This window comes from Tamandua tetradactyla, chromosome 6 (assembly GCF_023851605.1).
Source record: "Tamandua tetradactyla isolate mTamTet1 chromosome 6, mTamTet1.pri, whole genome shotgun sequence".
NCBI classification, from domain to species: Eukaryota; Metazoa; Chordata; class Mammalia; order Pilosa; family Myrmecophagidae; genus Tamandua; species Tamandua tetradactyla.
In genome coordinates, this window is record NC_135332.1 from 148676133 (window position 1) to 148692710 (window position 16578).

Consider the following 16578-nt stretch of genomic DNA (forward strand, 5'->3'; position numbering starts at 1 on the left):
GAAGATAGTGTATGTTGGAAAGAAATAAAAATTATCTGGCATTTAACAGAAAGAGGATTGACTAGAAAGAGAAAAGGCATCTAACAGAAAGAGGATTGACTAGAAAGAGAAGAGAAAGATTTCTAAAGTCTGTAAAAGTGCCAAGTCTATGTGTAGCTTTAGGGATTTGAGCCAGTTCAGTGACATTTTGAGACCCTTTGGGCAGAGAAGAGAATGATCGTGACAATGTGGTGGTGAGTTCAACTAGCACAGATAAGGTGTATATGTGCCATACTTAATCAGCCTACTTTTGTTTCAAAATAGTTTGTGGTTATCTGTGACCTTCTTTATCACTATTAATTGCATTAATTAAGAGTTAATAATAAAATAGTTCAGAAAGAGTTCATCAAAAGTGCTTGAAAACTAATGGTTAAATTCCTAAAGATTGAATTCATGTAGATAAATGTGGAAGCAAACTTAAGAGAGAACATCAACAGTCAGTTCCTAATAATTCACGCTTTGTGATGTCTGTCAGTAAATGTAATTAAAATTTAGTGCCTTCCAGTTTAATTATAAGATAGTGGTTGTTGCTATATTTAATTTTCTTTTGCCTTTTCTCTGTCTCTTTTCTGTTATTTTGCTTCAATATGAAATAATTCTTACTTTTTAATGTTTTGTCTTTTATTTTTACTCTTACTGTATATTATATTCAGAGTCTGCATATTCTGAGTCACAATGATTATACAAATTACCTTACAAAAATATGAAAAAGCAGCTGATAATTACATACTGATCATTCACTGGTCAAGGCTTTCCTTAGTGAGAGTACCATAAAAGATACATGAACCGTTAAAGACTTATTTTATGCTCTCTTGACTCCATTCTTTTCAGTGTAAGTTAAAATCCTATCTTCTTTCTTTAGTATAAGGATTCTGTTTTTCTTTATATAATGGAGCATCATTAACCAGTAAATAGATTGCTTCATTTTGTTTGTTCTTTCAGTTAACCAATGGAGAAATAATCAGTTCTTGATCAGCTCTTACACTGATTATCAGTTTCATCTGCCTACCTAAATTTGTAACCTCAGCCTAACTAGCCTATCTTGAAGGGGACATTTCTGAATAATCTTTTTTTATGTTATTTGAATTTGTGGTCAAGAAACACAAGACCATTAACATTTATATTAAAATAAAAGACATTCAATTCCCAGTGCCTGCCCATGCAAAATAAATAAATAAAAGACAGGAAAATTAATTTCACAAACCAAGCTAGCAAATATCCATCTTAAAATTTGCCATCACTGAAATGATTCAAATGTGTGAACCTAGTATTCACTTCCTCCTGGACAGTTGGGATAGATTTTGTAAGAATGGAATACTTTAGTTATGAAAAAGATGAAAATTTTTTCATTTTTATCACTATGATAAATATAAAAGAGTGTGTATAAATTACAAAGTATAATAATAAAATGAACATCCAGTATTCTAATACTCAAATCAAGAGCTAGAATGTCTTAATTGCATACCTTACATCTACTTGTACACTCCTTGCCTATTGCCTCCCTCTCCCACGAAGTGGTAACCAGCATACTTAATTTACAGTTTGACATTCCCATCCCTTGCTTTTTAAAGTGAATTTGACCATTTGCTTTTCACTCTCCTAACCTTCTGAGTCACTCAGCCCATCTGACCCTCACCCTAATCCACTATGGGATTCTGGAAATTACTGGGGTTTTTTTTGGATATCTGTTGAAGATATAAAAGCGTATTTGGTCATCTGTTCATTCTCCTGTGTTTATTTCCATAATGTTCTGTGCTTCCTATTCCTTACTTAACTCCTGTTCTTTCATGTCTAATGTCACTAAACACAATCGCCCACTACCCTTCCATGTTGCTACCATCTGTTGAGCTCATCGTTGTGCCATTTCCATTCACTGAAAATTTTAGCACCTGGCTTTAGTAAAACTCTTCATCCCAAATTCCTGCTACCAGCCTAGGTGATGTCATCATTTACCTGATCAATCTATTCAGCACCCACTCACTCCCTTGACTTTCTCAAATCTAAAAAGCTTTACTCCAAATTCCATTTTACTCAGTCATTCTCATGGCCATACCCTGTATCTTTTCATCACTTGAAATTTCTGCCTCAGATTCAAACACCCCCTATTTGTCTCAGAACCCACATCTTTCATCAAATTACTTCTACATCACTTATTCTTTTATCTTAATTGAGAACTCCATTGTACTGACCTCTTTACTTTCTCCCTTCTTGTTTCCACCTTTCTTTACCTCCTTACATATCCAGAGGTTGAATTCATTCTCAGAAATATACTTTCTTCCATTGCTCTTCTCTTACTCATTTGGCAAAATTCATATCTGTATCAATCTCACTTTTTCTTACACTATGTTTTTTTTTAGCTGATTTATCTAAATTCTCTTTAACTCCCTTATATAAATAAAATGAATTGAACACTTAAAAGGAAAAATGCATTTAAAAGTGACCTTTTTATTGAGGATTGTGAAAAAAGAAGAAAGGTGGCACCAACCATTCAGTGTCCAGTTTCCCATCCAGGTTTCAAGGGAATACATTCTCTTATTGTCTGAGAATTATCCTTTTGGAATTAAATATGTGTTAATATCCTCAGGGGCCCATAGTTTGTGTAATCTCTGAGAATTGTTTAAATGGAATGAATGTAGTAAACCCAGCAATGCATTCGTAGTCTTTAACTATTCCAGCAGAAAAATCTAGGTCTTCACTGGTCCCTCTATCCCAATATTGTAAAATATTGCTATCTCTTGGAATGGAAGAACAGAGGGTTAAATAATGTTTGCTAAACTTCTTCTATATTACTTCAGAAAACTAGTATTAGGAATCAAACTCTTTTTTCTTTTTTTGGCCAGTTTACATTGACCAGTAAAAAATTATTTCTGATTCATTGATATTTTTAAACACTCAACATTTAAACACACATATTTTGAATGGATTTCATGTTACCCTTTATTAATATTCTGTATTAACTTTCCCATATATTAGCTGACACCTGGTTCTTCTTTCTTTATCCTCCAAGTTAAGGTAAATGCAAACAAAGTTCAAGAATTCTTTGCATCTCTACTTCCTTATCTACATATTAAAACTAACAGAAAAAAAAAAAAAAGAAACCTAACCAGGAAAATTAATACATCTGTAAAAGGTTGCTTGGGGATCATTTTATTTAGCTTACTAAATGTCAAGAAAGTAAACTAGGTGAGATTATTGACATGTTAGTATTATGTCGTATCAATACATGACATAATTGACTGGTTTCATCAGGATAGCTATAGGCTTTTAAAAGTCTGGGGTAATTGTCATTGCACTTGAGAATTAATTATAATGATTTCCCTTGATGTATTCAAAGTAATAGATTATTTAAACTATAAATCTTAGAATAAATAGCATCAAGTTTTCTGTGACCAAAAATTGCATTCTAAGTATTTATTGAGTATTTCATACAGCAAGCAGTGTTCTCAACTGATGTACCCTTATGTTTTGTTTTGCTAAAGCTGCTGGAATGCAATATAACAAAAATGGAATGGCTCTTTAAAAAGGGTATTTACAGTTACAAGTTTACAGTTCTAAGACCATAAAAAAGTCCAGACTAACACATCCAGAGAAAGATAGTTTGACTCAGGATGGGTCCAGAACACCTCTGTCAGCTGGGAAAGCATGTGGCTGGTGTTTGCTGCTTTGGCTTTTGGTTTCAAATAGCTTCCCTGGGGGCATCTTTTTCTGCATCTCCAAACATCTGGGTCTCTTGGCTGTTTCACTTCTGTCTAGTTTCTGCCAGTTCTTAGTTCCTGGCATCTCCTGGGGTTTCTGCATTTCCGAATGTATATCTTTGTAGCTACTGTCACTTTTGAAGTTTCTCCAAAAATGTTTCCCCTTTTAAAGACTCCAGTATACTAATCAGACACACCTTAAATGGGCAAAGTCACAGCTCCATCTAATCAAAAGGTCACACCCACAATTGAGTGGATTGTATCTTCATGGAAATAATCTAATCAAAGAGTTTTACCCTAAACAATATTGAATGAAGATTAAGAGAACATAGCTTTTCTGGAGTACGTAATATTTTCAAACCAGCACACCATATAAAGTTTACATTACAATTAACAATTAACAATTAACACATCAACAAACAAATAATTGCGAGTACAGAAGGATGCTATGAAAAAAAAATTAAGTGAAGGGGTGAAAGTGAGACAGGGCAATGATTGTTATTTTAGATAGGTGCTAAGAGAAGGATTCTCTGAGAAGGTGCCATCTGAATGGAGACCTGAATGATAGGAAGGAAAGGCCCACATAAAGATCTGAGAAAAGATCTTTCTAAATTTAGGGAACTGCCAAGTGCAGAAGTCTTGAAGTTGGAACAAGTTTGGCAACTTTCAGAAAACAACTGCAAGCACAGTGTGGCTTAATCAGATTGACTAAGGGGCAACAATTTTATCCTGTAGGCCACAGAAACTTTTGGATATAATCCTCAATGTAATTTGAAGCTATTGGAGAATCATCAAAGAAGTAATGAGGTCTAATTTAGATTTCTAGATGATCATTCTGGCTTGTATGTATAGAATAGTTACTGAACTCCTACCATATGCTAGCCATAGTGCCAGATTTGTAGAGATGAATAAATTTTAGTTAGTAAATAACCCCTAGGTTTGATATGGGATCAAACAGATAATCAAATAATATAGTGTGGATTATACAATATTAGAGTCATCCAGCATATTAAGGGACAAGTGACATTGAAGATTAGGACCTGTCATGGAAGAGACAATCTGTGCTTTAAGGATGACTAGGAATTATTTTGATTTATATGAAGTGAAGTCAAATTTTAGAGAAATGTATGGGAAAAATTGTTGAAGTAATAGCAATCATACTTTAGATCTATTGGAGCATTATCCACAAGGCAGGGAATAGCAATAAATGAATTTGTAATGATAGAGAGGGTTCTGATGGCAAAGAACCTTATATGCTCAATTAAGGAATTTAGATCTAAGACTGTAGGTGCTAGAGATATATTGAAAGGTTTTAATTAAGGCATGGCCATAATAAGATTTTCATTTTATAATAATCACTCCAGAGGCTATGTGAATGGAAGATTGATGACAAAAAATAAAGGACGTGGGGAAGCAAAGCATGTATTGAGGCATCTGCCTTGGTTTAGGCAGCAGAAGCTTATGAGAGCCAGAGTTAAGGTAGTATATGAAAGGGTAGAGAGAAGATAAAGAACTTAATCACATAAAACCAATAACACTTGGTAAATGATGGCATTAGGATATTGCAGAAGACCAAATAATCAAGAAAATCCCTAATTTTATTGCTTGGGTAACTGAATACATGTGGTATCACAAAAAGTGTTGAAGAGTTGTTAGAGGAGGAATCAGTTTAGGTGTGAGACAAATTCAGTTTTGTAATTAGTGAATTTGGAGTGTCCTTGAGAGAGCCAGCAGGAAACTTCTAATAAGGAGTAGGATAAATAATTGTGAAGCTTAAGGAAAAGTTCTAGACTATAGAAAGCAATTTGGGAGTAAGAAGTAGCTTTAAAAACTGCATGTGAAACTCAACCAGACAATCAATGAAATGATGGTGAAGGAGTTTTTCTTTGGCCTTGGAAACACTAACATATATATGGCAGACAGAAGAAGAGGAATTTCTGGAGGACATAGAGAGGGAAGAGTGAAAAAAGCAATTGTAGAGCTAAAAGAAAAAAGTTTCAAGAAGAAAAATAAGGTTAGCAGCAAAAATAATAAATGAAAAGTGCTCTTTCAAGTAAAGGAGTACTGATGACTTTAGCAAGGGTAATTTCAGAAGGCTGGTAAGGAAAAAAGCTGATTGTGGTAGGCTAAAGCATAACTAAAAAGTATGGAAAGGAATACACACAGACATTATGGAGGGAAAATATTGAGTAGAGGTAAGTGATATCAAAGGAGGGTTCCTTTTTTTTTTTTTTTTAAGCATAGGCAATACTTCACTGTTTTTTATTGGTTGAAGGAAAGGACCCTTTTTGAAAAGATACACTGAAAATACAAGTAAAAGGGAGGATGACTGGAAGAAAGTTCCTAGGGTAAGTGGGAAAGGATTTGGCTAAACTCGCAGATGGAGTTTGTGAACAGAAAGACATTAATATTTACCATTGACACGGGAAGAAAACAGATGAAAGAGGTAGCTCTAAATAAGTTTTTAAGTGAAAGGATAATAAATTGAAAACAATTATGTTCGATGGCCCTCAATTTTGTTGTTGCTGTGATTGTAGTTGTGATGGTGGTTGTCGAGACAAGTTTCTGAGAGAGTAGGCCTGAAAGTTGAATAGAGTGTTGGATTGAATTTGGGAAAGTTTAAAATAGTGTTTAAAAAGATTAAATATTTCATTAAAAAGTGATGGGAACTGATTCAGTAAAAGGAAAAAGATTATTTGTGATACCAGCACAACTGAAATTGGAAACCATGTATTTGCAGTGGTGCTTTTCTTAAGGAATACCTACCTATATGGATGAACTGGCATTAGGGTTCTGATGAACATTTGAATTAGAAGATTTGGGTTAGAAGGGAATCTGAGGGTTCTTATATGGAAATAGTTCAAATAATCAATTATGGAGTCCAGCGTGGGTACAGAAAGAAGGAAGGCAAAGAGAGTTTTTATATACTGAGAAGAACTGGTGGGATCAGGGAATGAAAAGTATCAAAAAAAGATCAAGTAAGATGGGAGTGAGATCATGAAAAACTGATAGGATTTTATGGTTGTGATCAGAGTTTGATATATTAGAGTTTAATATTTCTGAGGTAGAATAGCTTCATTGGATTTTAAAGTCTACAGTGTGCCCTGGTAGCAGAGGACTGATTCAGGAAAAAAAGGTGAGGATCCCTGAAGTTGTGAAAATCTTGGCATTTAGGGCCTAGATCATTGAACATTTCTTTTGCAAATGTGTTAAAATCTCCAAGCATTATAGTAAGAATTAGGGTAAATATGACTGACAGCCAATTCCCCAAATTATCTCTGACTAAGGGGTAAATATTTGAAATTGGATAGAAATTAGCAGCCATCATAAATAATGGATGTTACAGCTACGTGGTGCCTAATGGAAGTAATGGCTTTGTATATTATGATGGAAGATTAATGGCCAGAAGTGTTTCTAGGGAGCCAACCTCCCCTCTGAGACCCAAGGACCATGAAATGTGAAAAAAGAGAAGTAGCTTCTTCAGATGAGAGCTACAATGGAAGCAAAGGCTGCAAGGTCACGTGGAATATGTTATAGATAAACCATTCTGCAGAAAAGTTTTATGGTATAAGAAAGTTTGTTAATAATGGAATAAGGATTCTGAAAATACAGCTAAGAGAATTAGAGAGGTTTAAAAATAACACAAAACAGAGTATAGGAGGTAAAGAATTTAGAAAGAAGTGATCAAGCTTGCTTTTTACTTGATAATCAAGAATTGCAGAAATATGTTGCTTGACTAGAAGTGATTAACCTTAAATATCCTAAGTTTATTGTAAGTAGTTTGAATTTGACTTTTGATATTACTTCTTACCTTAACATTCTCTCTGTATATCCAACCTTTCTTCTCTACTTCTATCACCATTACAAGTCAGAGCATTTCCATATTCTAATTCATTTTACACACTACTGCTGAATTAATCTTAATGTATTACTAGAAAATTAGTGTTCTAGTTTGCTAGCTGCTGGAAGGAAATATACCAGAAATGGAATGGCTTTTAAAAAGGGGTTTAATAAGTTGCTTCTAAGCTCACGAAAATGTCCCAATTAAAGCAATTCTATAGAAGTGTCCAATCTAAGGCATCCAGGGAAAGATACCCTGGGTCAAGAAGGCCAATGACATTCAGCATTTCTCTTTCTCAGCTGGAAAGGCACATGGTGAACATAGCAATGTCTGCCACTTTCTCTCCAGGCTTCTTTCATGAAGCTCCCCTGGAGGCATTCTCCTTCATCTCCAAAGGCTGGTGGACTCTGTCATGGCTCTTCTCTAGGAATCTCAAGCCTATTCCAAAATGCTTCCTCTTTTAAAGGATTCCAGTAAAGTAATCAAGACCCACCTGGAATGGGTGGAGACATGTCTCCATCTAATCAAGTTTAATACCCACAATTGATTGAGTCACATCGTCATGGAGGTAACCTAATCAGTTTTCCTATGTATAGTGCTAAATAGGGATTAAAAGAAACAGTTGCTCCCACAAGATTGATTAAGATTAAAACATGTCTTTTCTAGGGTACGTAAATCCTTTCAAACCAACACAATTACCTTTATTCAAAATCTTTTTATCCCTCTCATTGACAAGTATGGCCCATTTAGAGCCCTTAACTTGACATTTAAGATTTCCAAGAACTGACTCAAAGCTAACATTCTGACATTTTTACATGTTCTACTTTGCTATTCCTAGCATTTCTATATGATTCTTTCTTACAATTTTCATCTTTCTGCTGAAAATCCCCTTCTGTTCATGCATGATACCCATCTTTTCCGTATTTATCAAGTATATATATCATATTTATTTCACATTCCCTATCTGATAATTCCAGTATCTGTGTCATCTCAGAGTTTGTGTCTGTTGATGTCTTTGTCTTTTAACAGTGGGCCTATTATTTACTCGCTTTTTTGTGTTTCTAGTAATTTTTTATTGTTTGTCAGACATCATGTTCAGGATGTAGGGACTGAGATAAATAGTGTTTATGCCTGCAAATGAGCATACCTTTTGTTAGGCTGTTAGTGTATGGGGGGAGTGGTCTGGGGAGGATATTTGGAGAGAAGGTATTAATCAGTCCACTCAGGTATTGAGCTAGGTTTGGAATTTGTTACTATGACTACTATTGGTGCACCACTGGCTTCAAGTTACTCTAATGTTATTATCTTTAGATAATCTTTCCTTAGCACTCTCTAAATCTAGTTTTGTGTGATTTGGAAGTGGCAGCTAAGTGCATCAGGCAGCTGTGGATATAAAGAATTTTCACTATACAATTCCAATATCCATTTAAAGGTAGCAAAACAAAAGAAAGGCTAGTGAATAGTTCAAAGACGTTAGTTAAAGCATTGAACATGAAACAAATATCTTAGTGCAAGGGCCACACCTCATCACATATACTCAAATAATACAATAATAATGCATAGTTCTGCCCTTAAGACATACATATTTAAAGTGTATGGATTTGATAGAATTTTTGAGGAAAGGGGTAATGTGGGGCCAATACCTTGATGGAATAACTTGGATTTCTTATAACCAACAAAGGATTATTAAATTTTAATATCCACCAAAAATAGAAATAAGAAGTTTTATAGGTAGAGGGTGGTAATTACATCATCTCTCAAGAATTTATAATTTATATTTTAAAGATGTATTAATTGGCTGCATGGTAATTATTGCTGAGGAAATAATTCTGTTTATTTGTGGGTTTGTGTTTCTTATTTATGAAATAAAAATTAAATGACAGTGAAAATGATACATATTCAATAAAATGTTCAAAGTACCCTTAAGACATTTATATTTTCTATGTTTGTGTGTGCATACAAAATATATCTTAATTATTAAGTATTGAATTTTTCCCTAATTTTTTTTAGGAAATTGGGATATTTAATCTTTCTTCTTTCTTATTTCCAGTAAATGTTTCTCTACATAAGAGAACACTTTACTTCTCTTTTTTAGTAATAGTAATATGTTTTTCTACATTAATGATGTCTTGCTTTTTCTCATCAATATGTATATTATTAAAATTTTCACATTCTAGATGGTTAACTTGACTGACTCTAGATATTGTTATTTTGAATGCTCTCAGTTATGTCTAACTAAAATAGAGCCTTTACATTTAACTCAGCTGAAACATTCCAAAGAGAAACACCATCATGCCCAAGAAAAGATTAATCTATTTTACGCCAAAATAATCTAATATTCCTATCTGTGTACGGTATTTATTTACTTACTCACCATGACTTCTGTGGCCAGTATTTTGCATCTTGCAATTCTCTTCACTTCAGAAGCAATGCTAAAATAATTGTATAAACAAGTTGCTAAATTTGTAACTTGTACATTGTGATGGGCTTTAAATTATAATTTTAAAGCTTTTGAAGTCACTTAATTTCCTCAGGTTGTTACATTATGGAAATATGCATTTGTTATATTGATTACCTACTATTTCTGAGTATATTTTATAGCGTATTTAATACATAATATAGTGTATATAATTTATATAGTGTATTTAATGCTTTCTGGAAGTAAAGCTCAAGACGTTCAAGATATCTTAATGAAAGTGTAATACTTCTCCTGTTACCCAATTTACTGTACCACACAATGGAATAGGGAACGCATTTCAATCCTAAATCTGAAACTATATACTTCTTGTCCTTCAAAGGTGCATACAAATTTCTTTTAATTTGAATACTTCAACTTTATAAGGAAAATTATAACTAATTCCTATATGGCTTTGTTTTTCTTAAAGTTTATATTTCTAGAAAACTTACTACATTTATTTGTGTCATATTTATAGTACCAAGATGAAATTCGTCTGTCTGATTTAATCTGAATTGCATTCTACTACCATTTTCATTGATTTCTGAGTGTTTGAAAAATTGTATTTGTGGTGATTGGATCTATATATTTTTCTGAGTATTCTTATCGAAAGAGATACTCTTCTCTTTATCATATCGAAAGAGATACTCAACATTTAACTTACATTGAGATAGAGTGGTATTACTATGATGGATAGATAAGGAAAGATGCCCACTAGCCTATTCTTTCCTGGTACTTAGATAAATCCCTCCTATTTTGAGTCAGAATAGAGACTTCAAAGTAAGTAGCAAAGGTAATGAAATAAATAAGAGGCTGTATTAAATGCTTGGAAATTTTTAAAATCTTTTAAGGGCAGCTCTCCTAAGAGGAAAGATATTTCCAATAAATCAGCTTTACTAGGTGATTATAAAATTTTCCCCATTTATAATGACTGAAAAAGGTATTAAAATATAATACTCCTTCACTTTTAGGTTTGGTTATGAGTAACATTTAAATTCAAAGGTCACCTGTATTTTTTCTTTTATTTTTGTGGCCTATTGTCAGCTTATTCTCATTTCAAAATCTGCATGAAATCTTATATGCTTTTAAAGCTGGGTTTGTCTTATTAACCCCTGACTATTGTTATAATACTGCCAATCAATATGAATTGGCTCTGTTTTTGGAGGGGATTTTTAAACAGTATCTTCTACAAATGATTGCAGTTTAGAATAGCTGCCACTAGATAAGGTAGAGTGGAAGTCTAGTTTTATTCAGGTAAGTAACATATTTTAAAAATCTGAACTGTTTTAAGCATATATTATAGCATGTAACTATTTTAAAAATAGAGCTGTGACAGATATTAAATAATTTATAAAAGACAATCTAATTATTTACCTAAGAACCATTTAAACTTTCATATGAAGGCTCCCTAATTTATGTACCTTTGCCCTTTGGAATTATGGTAAAACTTATGGCTACCCTTTCCAGAATGTTTTTAAGGGCATAAAGGAAATAAGCAGGTTGCAAAGGAAACTATTTATATTGAAATACAGACCCTAAGTTAAGAACCCCAGGTAGGCTTTAAAATATTTTGTTTCTTATAAAATGATTCCCTATTATTTCCCACTTCTTAATTGCCGCTATTCAAAATTAATTATTAATAAATATTTTAAGATTAAAATTCACTAAGAACTTACATGAAAGCTTACTTTATATCTCGATCCCTTGATGAACCTGCTATGCAACTGGGTAATTTAAGCATTATAGCTTTCAATTAGCTTAAGAATCTATTTTTATCCAATTGTGGAAGTAAGACCCTATCATGACCTTCTCTCTATGAGTTAGCAAATTTTTAAATATGGTAGTTTTCCGTTCCCTTTCACTGTGGAGGAGCATTTTTAGGAAATTTCTACCTTCTACTAAGGTTCATTTCATCTTTTATTTATTAACCTATTTTCATCCCTCACTGCGGAAATTACATAATTATAATGTCAATTATCTATAGTTACATACATATTCATTGTAGAAAAATAATTTAAGTAAAATTTCAAAGATTGGCTATAGTTCCCAAACAATTTTTAACCAAAGGGATATATTTTTCAAGAGATATTTCTTAAGGAATGAGATTTTTGTTTTATAAATAATGGCGTCTTTTTAAGATATATAATATAGCAATACATTTGAAATAATTTTCTGAATTTCATCCATAATCATATATTTCTGTTATTAAATAGTGACAAAGTAGAACTGTATATCCTGACATTTTAAATTGTATATCCTAAAATTTTACTTTCCACTTGAAATAATTGTTTGATGAAATCGGAATAAATTAAATTTGGCATGAATAAATGAAATTTTAGCCTAACTTTCTGTTGGGGTAGTCATAAATATTCCACAGATTTTTGTTACTGTATGTTATTCAATAAAATGTGTTTATTATTAACCTAAGAAAATAATAAATCTTAAAATAAATGTAAAGATTGATACTCTTCAAAAATAAGTATTTTATATATGTTTAATATATATTAAAATAGATATAAAATAGGTCTTATATATATACATATATATAAGACCTATTTTTGAAGAAAATAATATATTCATTATTCTAGTTATCTACTATAATGAAGGTATTTAAAGATACACATTAAAAACATGTAATAAAGGTGGGCCACGGTGGCTCAGCAGGCAAGGATGCTTGCCTGCCATGCCAGAGGACCCGGGTTCGATTCCTGGTGCCTGCCCATGTTAAAAAAAAAAAAATGTAATAAACTATTGAGCATAATTATGTTTAAAGGAAAGTTTTCTAGAAACAAAAATATAATTAGGAATTTTTACAGCACAAGGTTGCCTTTTTCATTTCTCTCTTCAACTAGTAATTAAACATTGTGTTATGTATTTACATTTAATCTTTTCTTGACATGTTCTGGACACTCATAAATGCTAAAATTGTTTTAGGAAATCGATCATATTAGTACATTCACTTAAAACATTTAAAAGTGATTTGGATTATACATTACCCTAAGAATTTAAAATATAAGGTCATCACAAGATATGGTGTAAAATAAACCCAGTATTCATTTCCTAAAGTTGGGTAATCTCTATTGGTCCAAAACTGTGTGCCATACAACTCTTGAAGTTTGGGAAATTGTGCTTTTTAATCTTATTTTTCTTTTCTTGCCTACATTTGTCACTATCAAACCTATGATGGCAAGAATTTATAGGTAAAGTGGAAGTCTTTGCTGCGTTAGTCCTGAGGGAGACTACTCTCTTTTTACTGATCATAACATACAAGCCTTTGCATTTCTGTGTTTACAACTGGAGGGGGTAGTGGTCGTTTGATTGGCAGTATCCTTTGCAGTTCTAGAGCCAGAGCTAGTTGACAGATATGTGGGGCTGATGTTAGAAAATATTTATTGATTACATATTATATGTAAAGCATTATGCTAGACTCCAGGGATACAAAAATCAATAATGAAAGGTTACTTAAATTTAAGTATACGTCTTTCAAGAAAGACTAAGTTTTGATAGTACACTTATTTGTGATCACAGAGATCACATTGTTTCAAAACCATATCAACCGATTCATAGCCATTCTGAATTCTGTTTGGCATAGCAGAGATAGACAACATGGATTGGCCAATTAATCAGTTTTTTTACACAGTGATTTTTCTTGTGGACTATGTTTAAATATGACTATTCACGTCAAAATTACCATATTTTCTTATAACCTCAGTTTGATTCTTCTGTTTGAATTTTCCAGTTGCCATCACCCTTAGTTGGTATACTACTAAAACTCTATCAGGAGGTTGAGAATTGATGCTTATGTGGTTTTCTTCATACTTTCGAAAGTGTTAGGAAAAGTCATTGAATTCTTTAAATTATAATACTCAAATATTTAACGTATTCCATTTAGATAATTCGTTTTGGAAAGTAGGCCATTTGTTTTCTTATTGATTATAATTGAGCAAGTTCTTTTCTCCTCACTAGGGTTACTATTAAAGGCAGATTTTGGTTCCCTAGAAATTCTTAAGATTAGTATAAATTTGCTCAGAATATGTTGGGGGAAAGAAAATTCTTTACATACTCAATAATTTTAAAGTTACCTTTTTCAAAATCAGTTTAATGCATCATAACAAATTAGAAGAAGGGTACTAAAGATCAACTGAGCTGCTTTTTGACTAACATTTCAGGGATTGTGAAGCAGCAGATAGACAGCCATATCACAGATCCAGATCAACAGAACAGCGGCCTCTCCTAGAGCGGACCACCACCCGCTCCAGATCCACTGAACGTCCTGACACAAACCTCATGAGGTCGATGCCTTCATTAATGACTGGAAGATCTGCCCCTCCTTCACCTGCTTTATCGAGGTGAAAGATAAATCAATCAGACTAACTTCCCCTTTGCACTTCCAGCACACCATTTTATTTTCCCAGCAGCTAATTGGTCTCTTCTGTCATCCTTGACTGGTCACTATTAACAATTGATACTAACCCTTTCAATGTAAACACACTATTTATATTAAGCAGATATAATAGTGTGTGGTTACCATTGTAATTTGTTTATTAACTGTTCTGACTGCATTTGTTTTGTGATTTCTCATTTATCAGGAATCCTGGGTAAATCCCCACATATTGCACCTCATAACTATCATGTTCTTCTCCCACAGAATGAGAATTGTTTGTGTCCATTAGATATCACTTTCGGGATAATCATCATAATGACAGTAAATAAAACTGGATTTTTGTTTCTTTCTATCAATACTGTATCATGTACTAACCAATCTTCTTTAGCTGAATTTTGAATTGTCCAGGGCTTTATATGTAGTTTCATGAGATATTTTTCCAATAAAGGGAAATTTAATATGAGCCTGAGTAAAAATCTCTTTGGATCCAGTGAGGGAAGTTAAGAGGGTTTGAAATTTGGTAGAAAGAAATGTAAAATGTTACCTTTTATTTTTTGAGCTGCAGAATTCTCCTCTTGATTTCATATGGATAGACTACTAATTTGCATTAATAATCCATGGATTTTACTAGAAGATTTTATGTGCATGTATGTGTGTCTTTTGCTATTTAAATAATCATTCAACTATCTGCATTTTGTCTCATTTTCTTACTTCTGAATTAGCAGTTAACCCTCTTTTAAAACTGCACATACACAGCTATCATATGAACCAAAAGTATTAAAAATAATACTTCATTCTACTGAAAATGAATGTTAATGGTATATTTTCTAGGTCTCATCCTCGTTCTGGGTCTGTTCAAACAAGCCCATCAAGCACTCCAATAACAGGACGAAGAGGCCGGCAGCTTCCACAGCTCCCACCAAAGGGAACGTTGGAGAGAAGTAAGTTTTATTTTGAATTCTGTCATATAGGAAGTACACATGGAAGCTAAGGTGAATCAAGATTTTTTTTACAACCTTTTGTTAGTTTTCTTCTTTTGTTAATTGAATGCCTTAGATGCATTTGATAGTAGTTATATGTATAAAAATTAGATATTTTGCATTTTTAAATTTTAATATTTGGAGACAAAATGAGCTATCTTTATCTCTGTTGCACATTTTTCAAATTTAAATGAATGCATTTTAAAAATAAACTTAATGCTCTTAAATAAGCAGTTGGATGATGTTTCTTTGCTACAACTAAGTTTATGTAATTTTTGATAGTTACATAAAGTTTATTAGTAACTAGCCAAATCAATTTTCATACACTGCAAAGGACTGGTTAGCTGATGAACAACAATGATGATCCTTCTCAAAACTGGAGTACCAGAAAAAGGTAATCATGAATATACAAAGAAAGATGCATGTTGTACTGATGTTTGTAATATTTTCAAATTTTGTCATAAGAAAACACTATTTGCATACATGCACATGAACATTCTCCCCAAACATATATAAATTCTTGGATAAAGGACCTCTAAAAGCATGGATGAAAGAATATAATAATTGTCAACATCATTGTTTAAGACATCCCTTTTTTGATAACTGGATGTGCTTTGCAAGTAAAGAAAATACACATTTAAACCACCATTTAATTTTCCTTTAATAGACAATACATTCTGTGCCTTTGGAAATTTCTGTTTTTAACCCCTGTGCTTTGGTTCCCCTTTTTTGTTGTTTTTATTTTGTTTTTCCTAGACAATGGAGTCAAGGAGATAGAACCTTATGAAGGTCTGTAAATAAAGGAGGGTTTGTTTTGTGCTGACAGCCTTTTTGGGGGCTATGTAAGCAAAAATAAACCCAACTGCAATTGATCTCCCTTCATTATATAGATTTTTACATACAATAAAATTATTTTATTTTACAATTCTTTGGTAAAATAGGCAACTTTAGTTTTACTTGGAAATTATACCAAGGAGTTAAATTTTTTTGAGTCAATCAAGTAAGAATGCAAAGTATTTAACTTATTTTAAATGAAAAGATAAAATTTGCTATGTTTAAATTTAATTTCCCTTTTAAACAGAATTCTGGATTTTGAACAACAAAGATATCAATTGCAGTCTGTGTTTATGTCTTTGAGGATGTACACATGGTCTAGTTATATTTATCATCATATATTTCATTTT

General features: G+C 32.5%; 1 protein-coding gene and 1 long non-coding RNA gene across 20 annotated transcripts in view; one reads left to right on the forward strand and one right to left on the reverse strand.

The window, feature by feature from the left end:
- The window catches only part of RIMS2 (regulating synaptic membrane exocytosis 2), a 757916-nt gene that overhangs the window by 516288 nt on the left and 225050 nt on the right, over nucleotides 1-16578 (forward strand). For 13 of the 17 annotated variants that reach the window (XR_013178386.1, XM_077167426.1, XM_077167432.1 and 10 more), the window contains 3 exons: nucleotides 14200-14379; nucleotides 15246-15355; nucleotides 16151-16183. Coding sequence is in view for 16 of the 17 variants with exons in the window: in XM_077167426.1 (XP_077023541.1) it covers nucleotides 14200-14379; nucleotides 15246-15355; nucleotides 16151-16183 (323 nt within the window). In the remaining variant the exon portion in view is untranslated. The remainder of the gene's footprint in view (nucleotides 1-14199; nucleotides 14380-15245; nucleotides 15356-16150; nucleotides 16184-16578) is intronic. The other 4 variants (XM_077167429.1, XM_077167437.1, XM_077167445.1 and 1 more) reach the window with 1 other exon arrangement.
- The window catches only part of LOC143688937 (uncharacterized), a 66957-nt gene that overhangs the window by 7633 nt on the left and 42746 nt on the right, over nucleotides 1-16578 (reverse strand). For all 3 annotated transcript variants that reach the window (XR_013178391.1, XR_013178390.1, XR_013178387.1), the window contains one exon: nucleotides 9950-10007. This is a non-coding gene — a long non-coding RNA (uncharacterized LOC143688937). The remainder of the gene's footprint in view (nucleotides 1-9949; nucleotides 10008-16578) is intronic.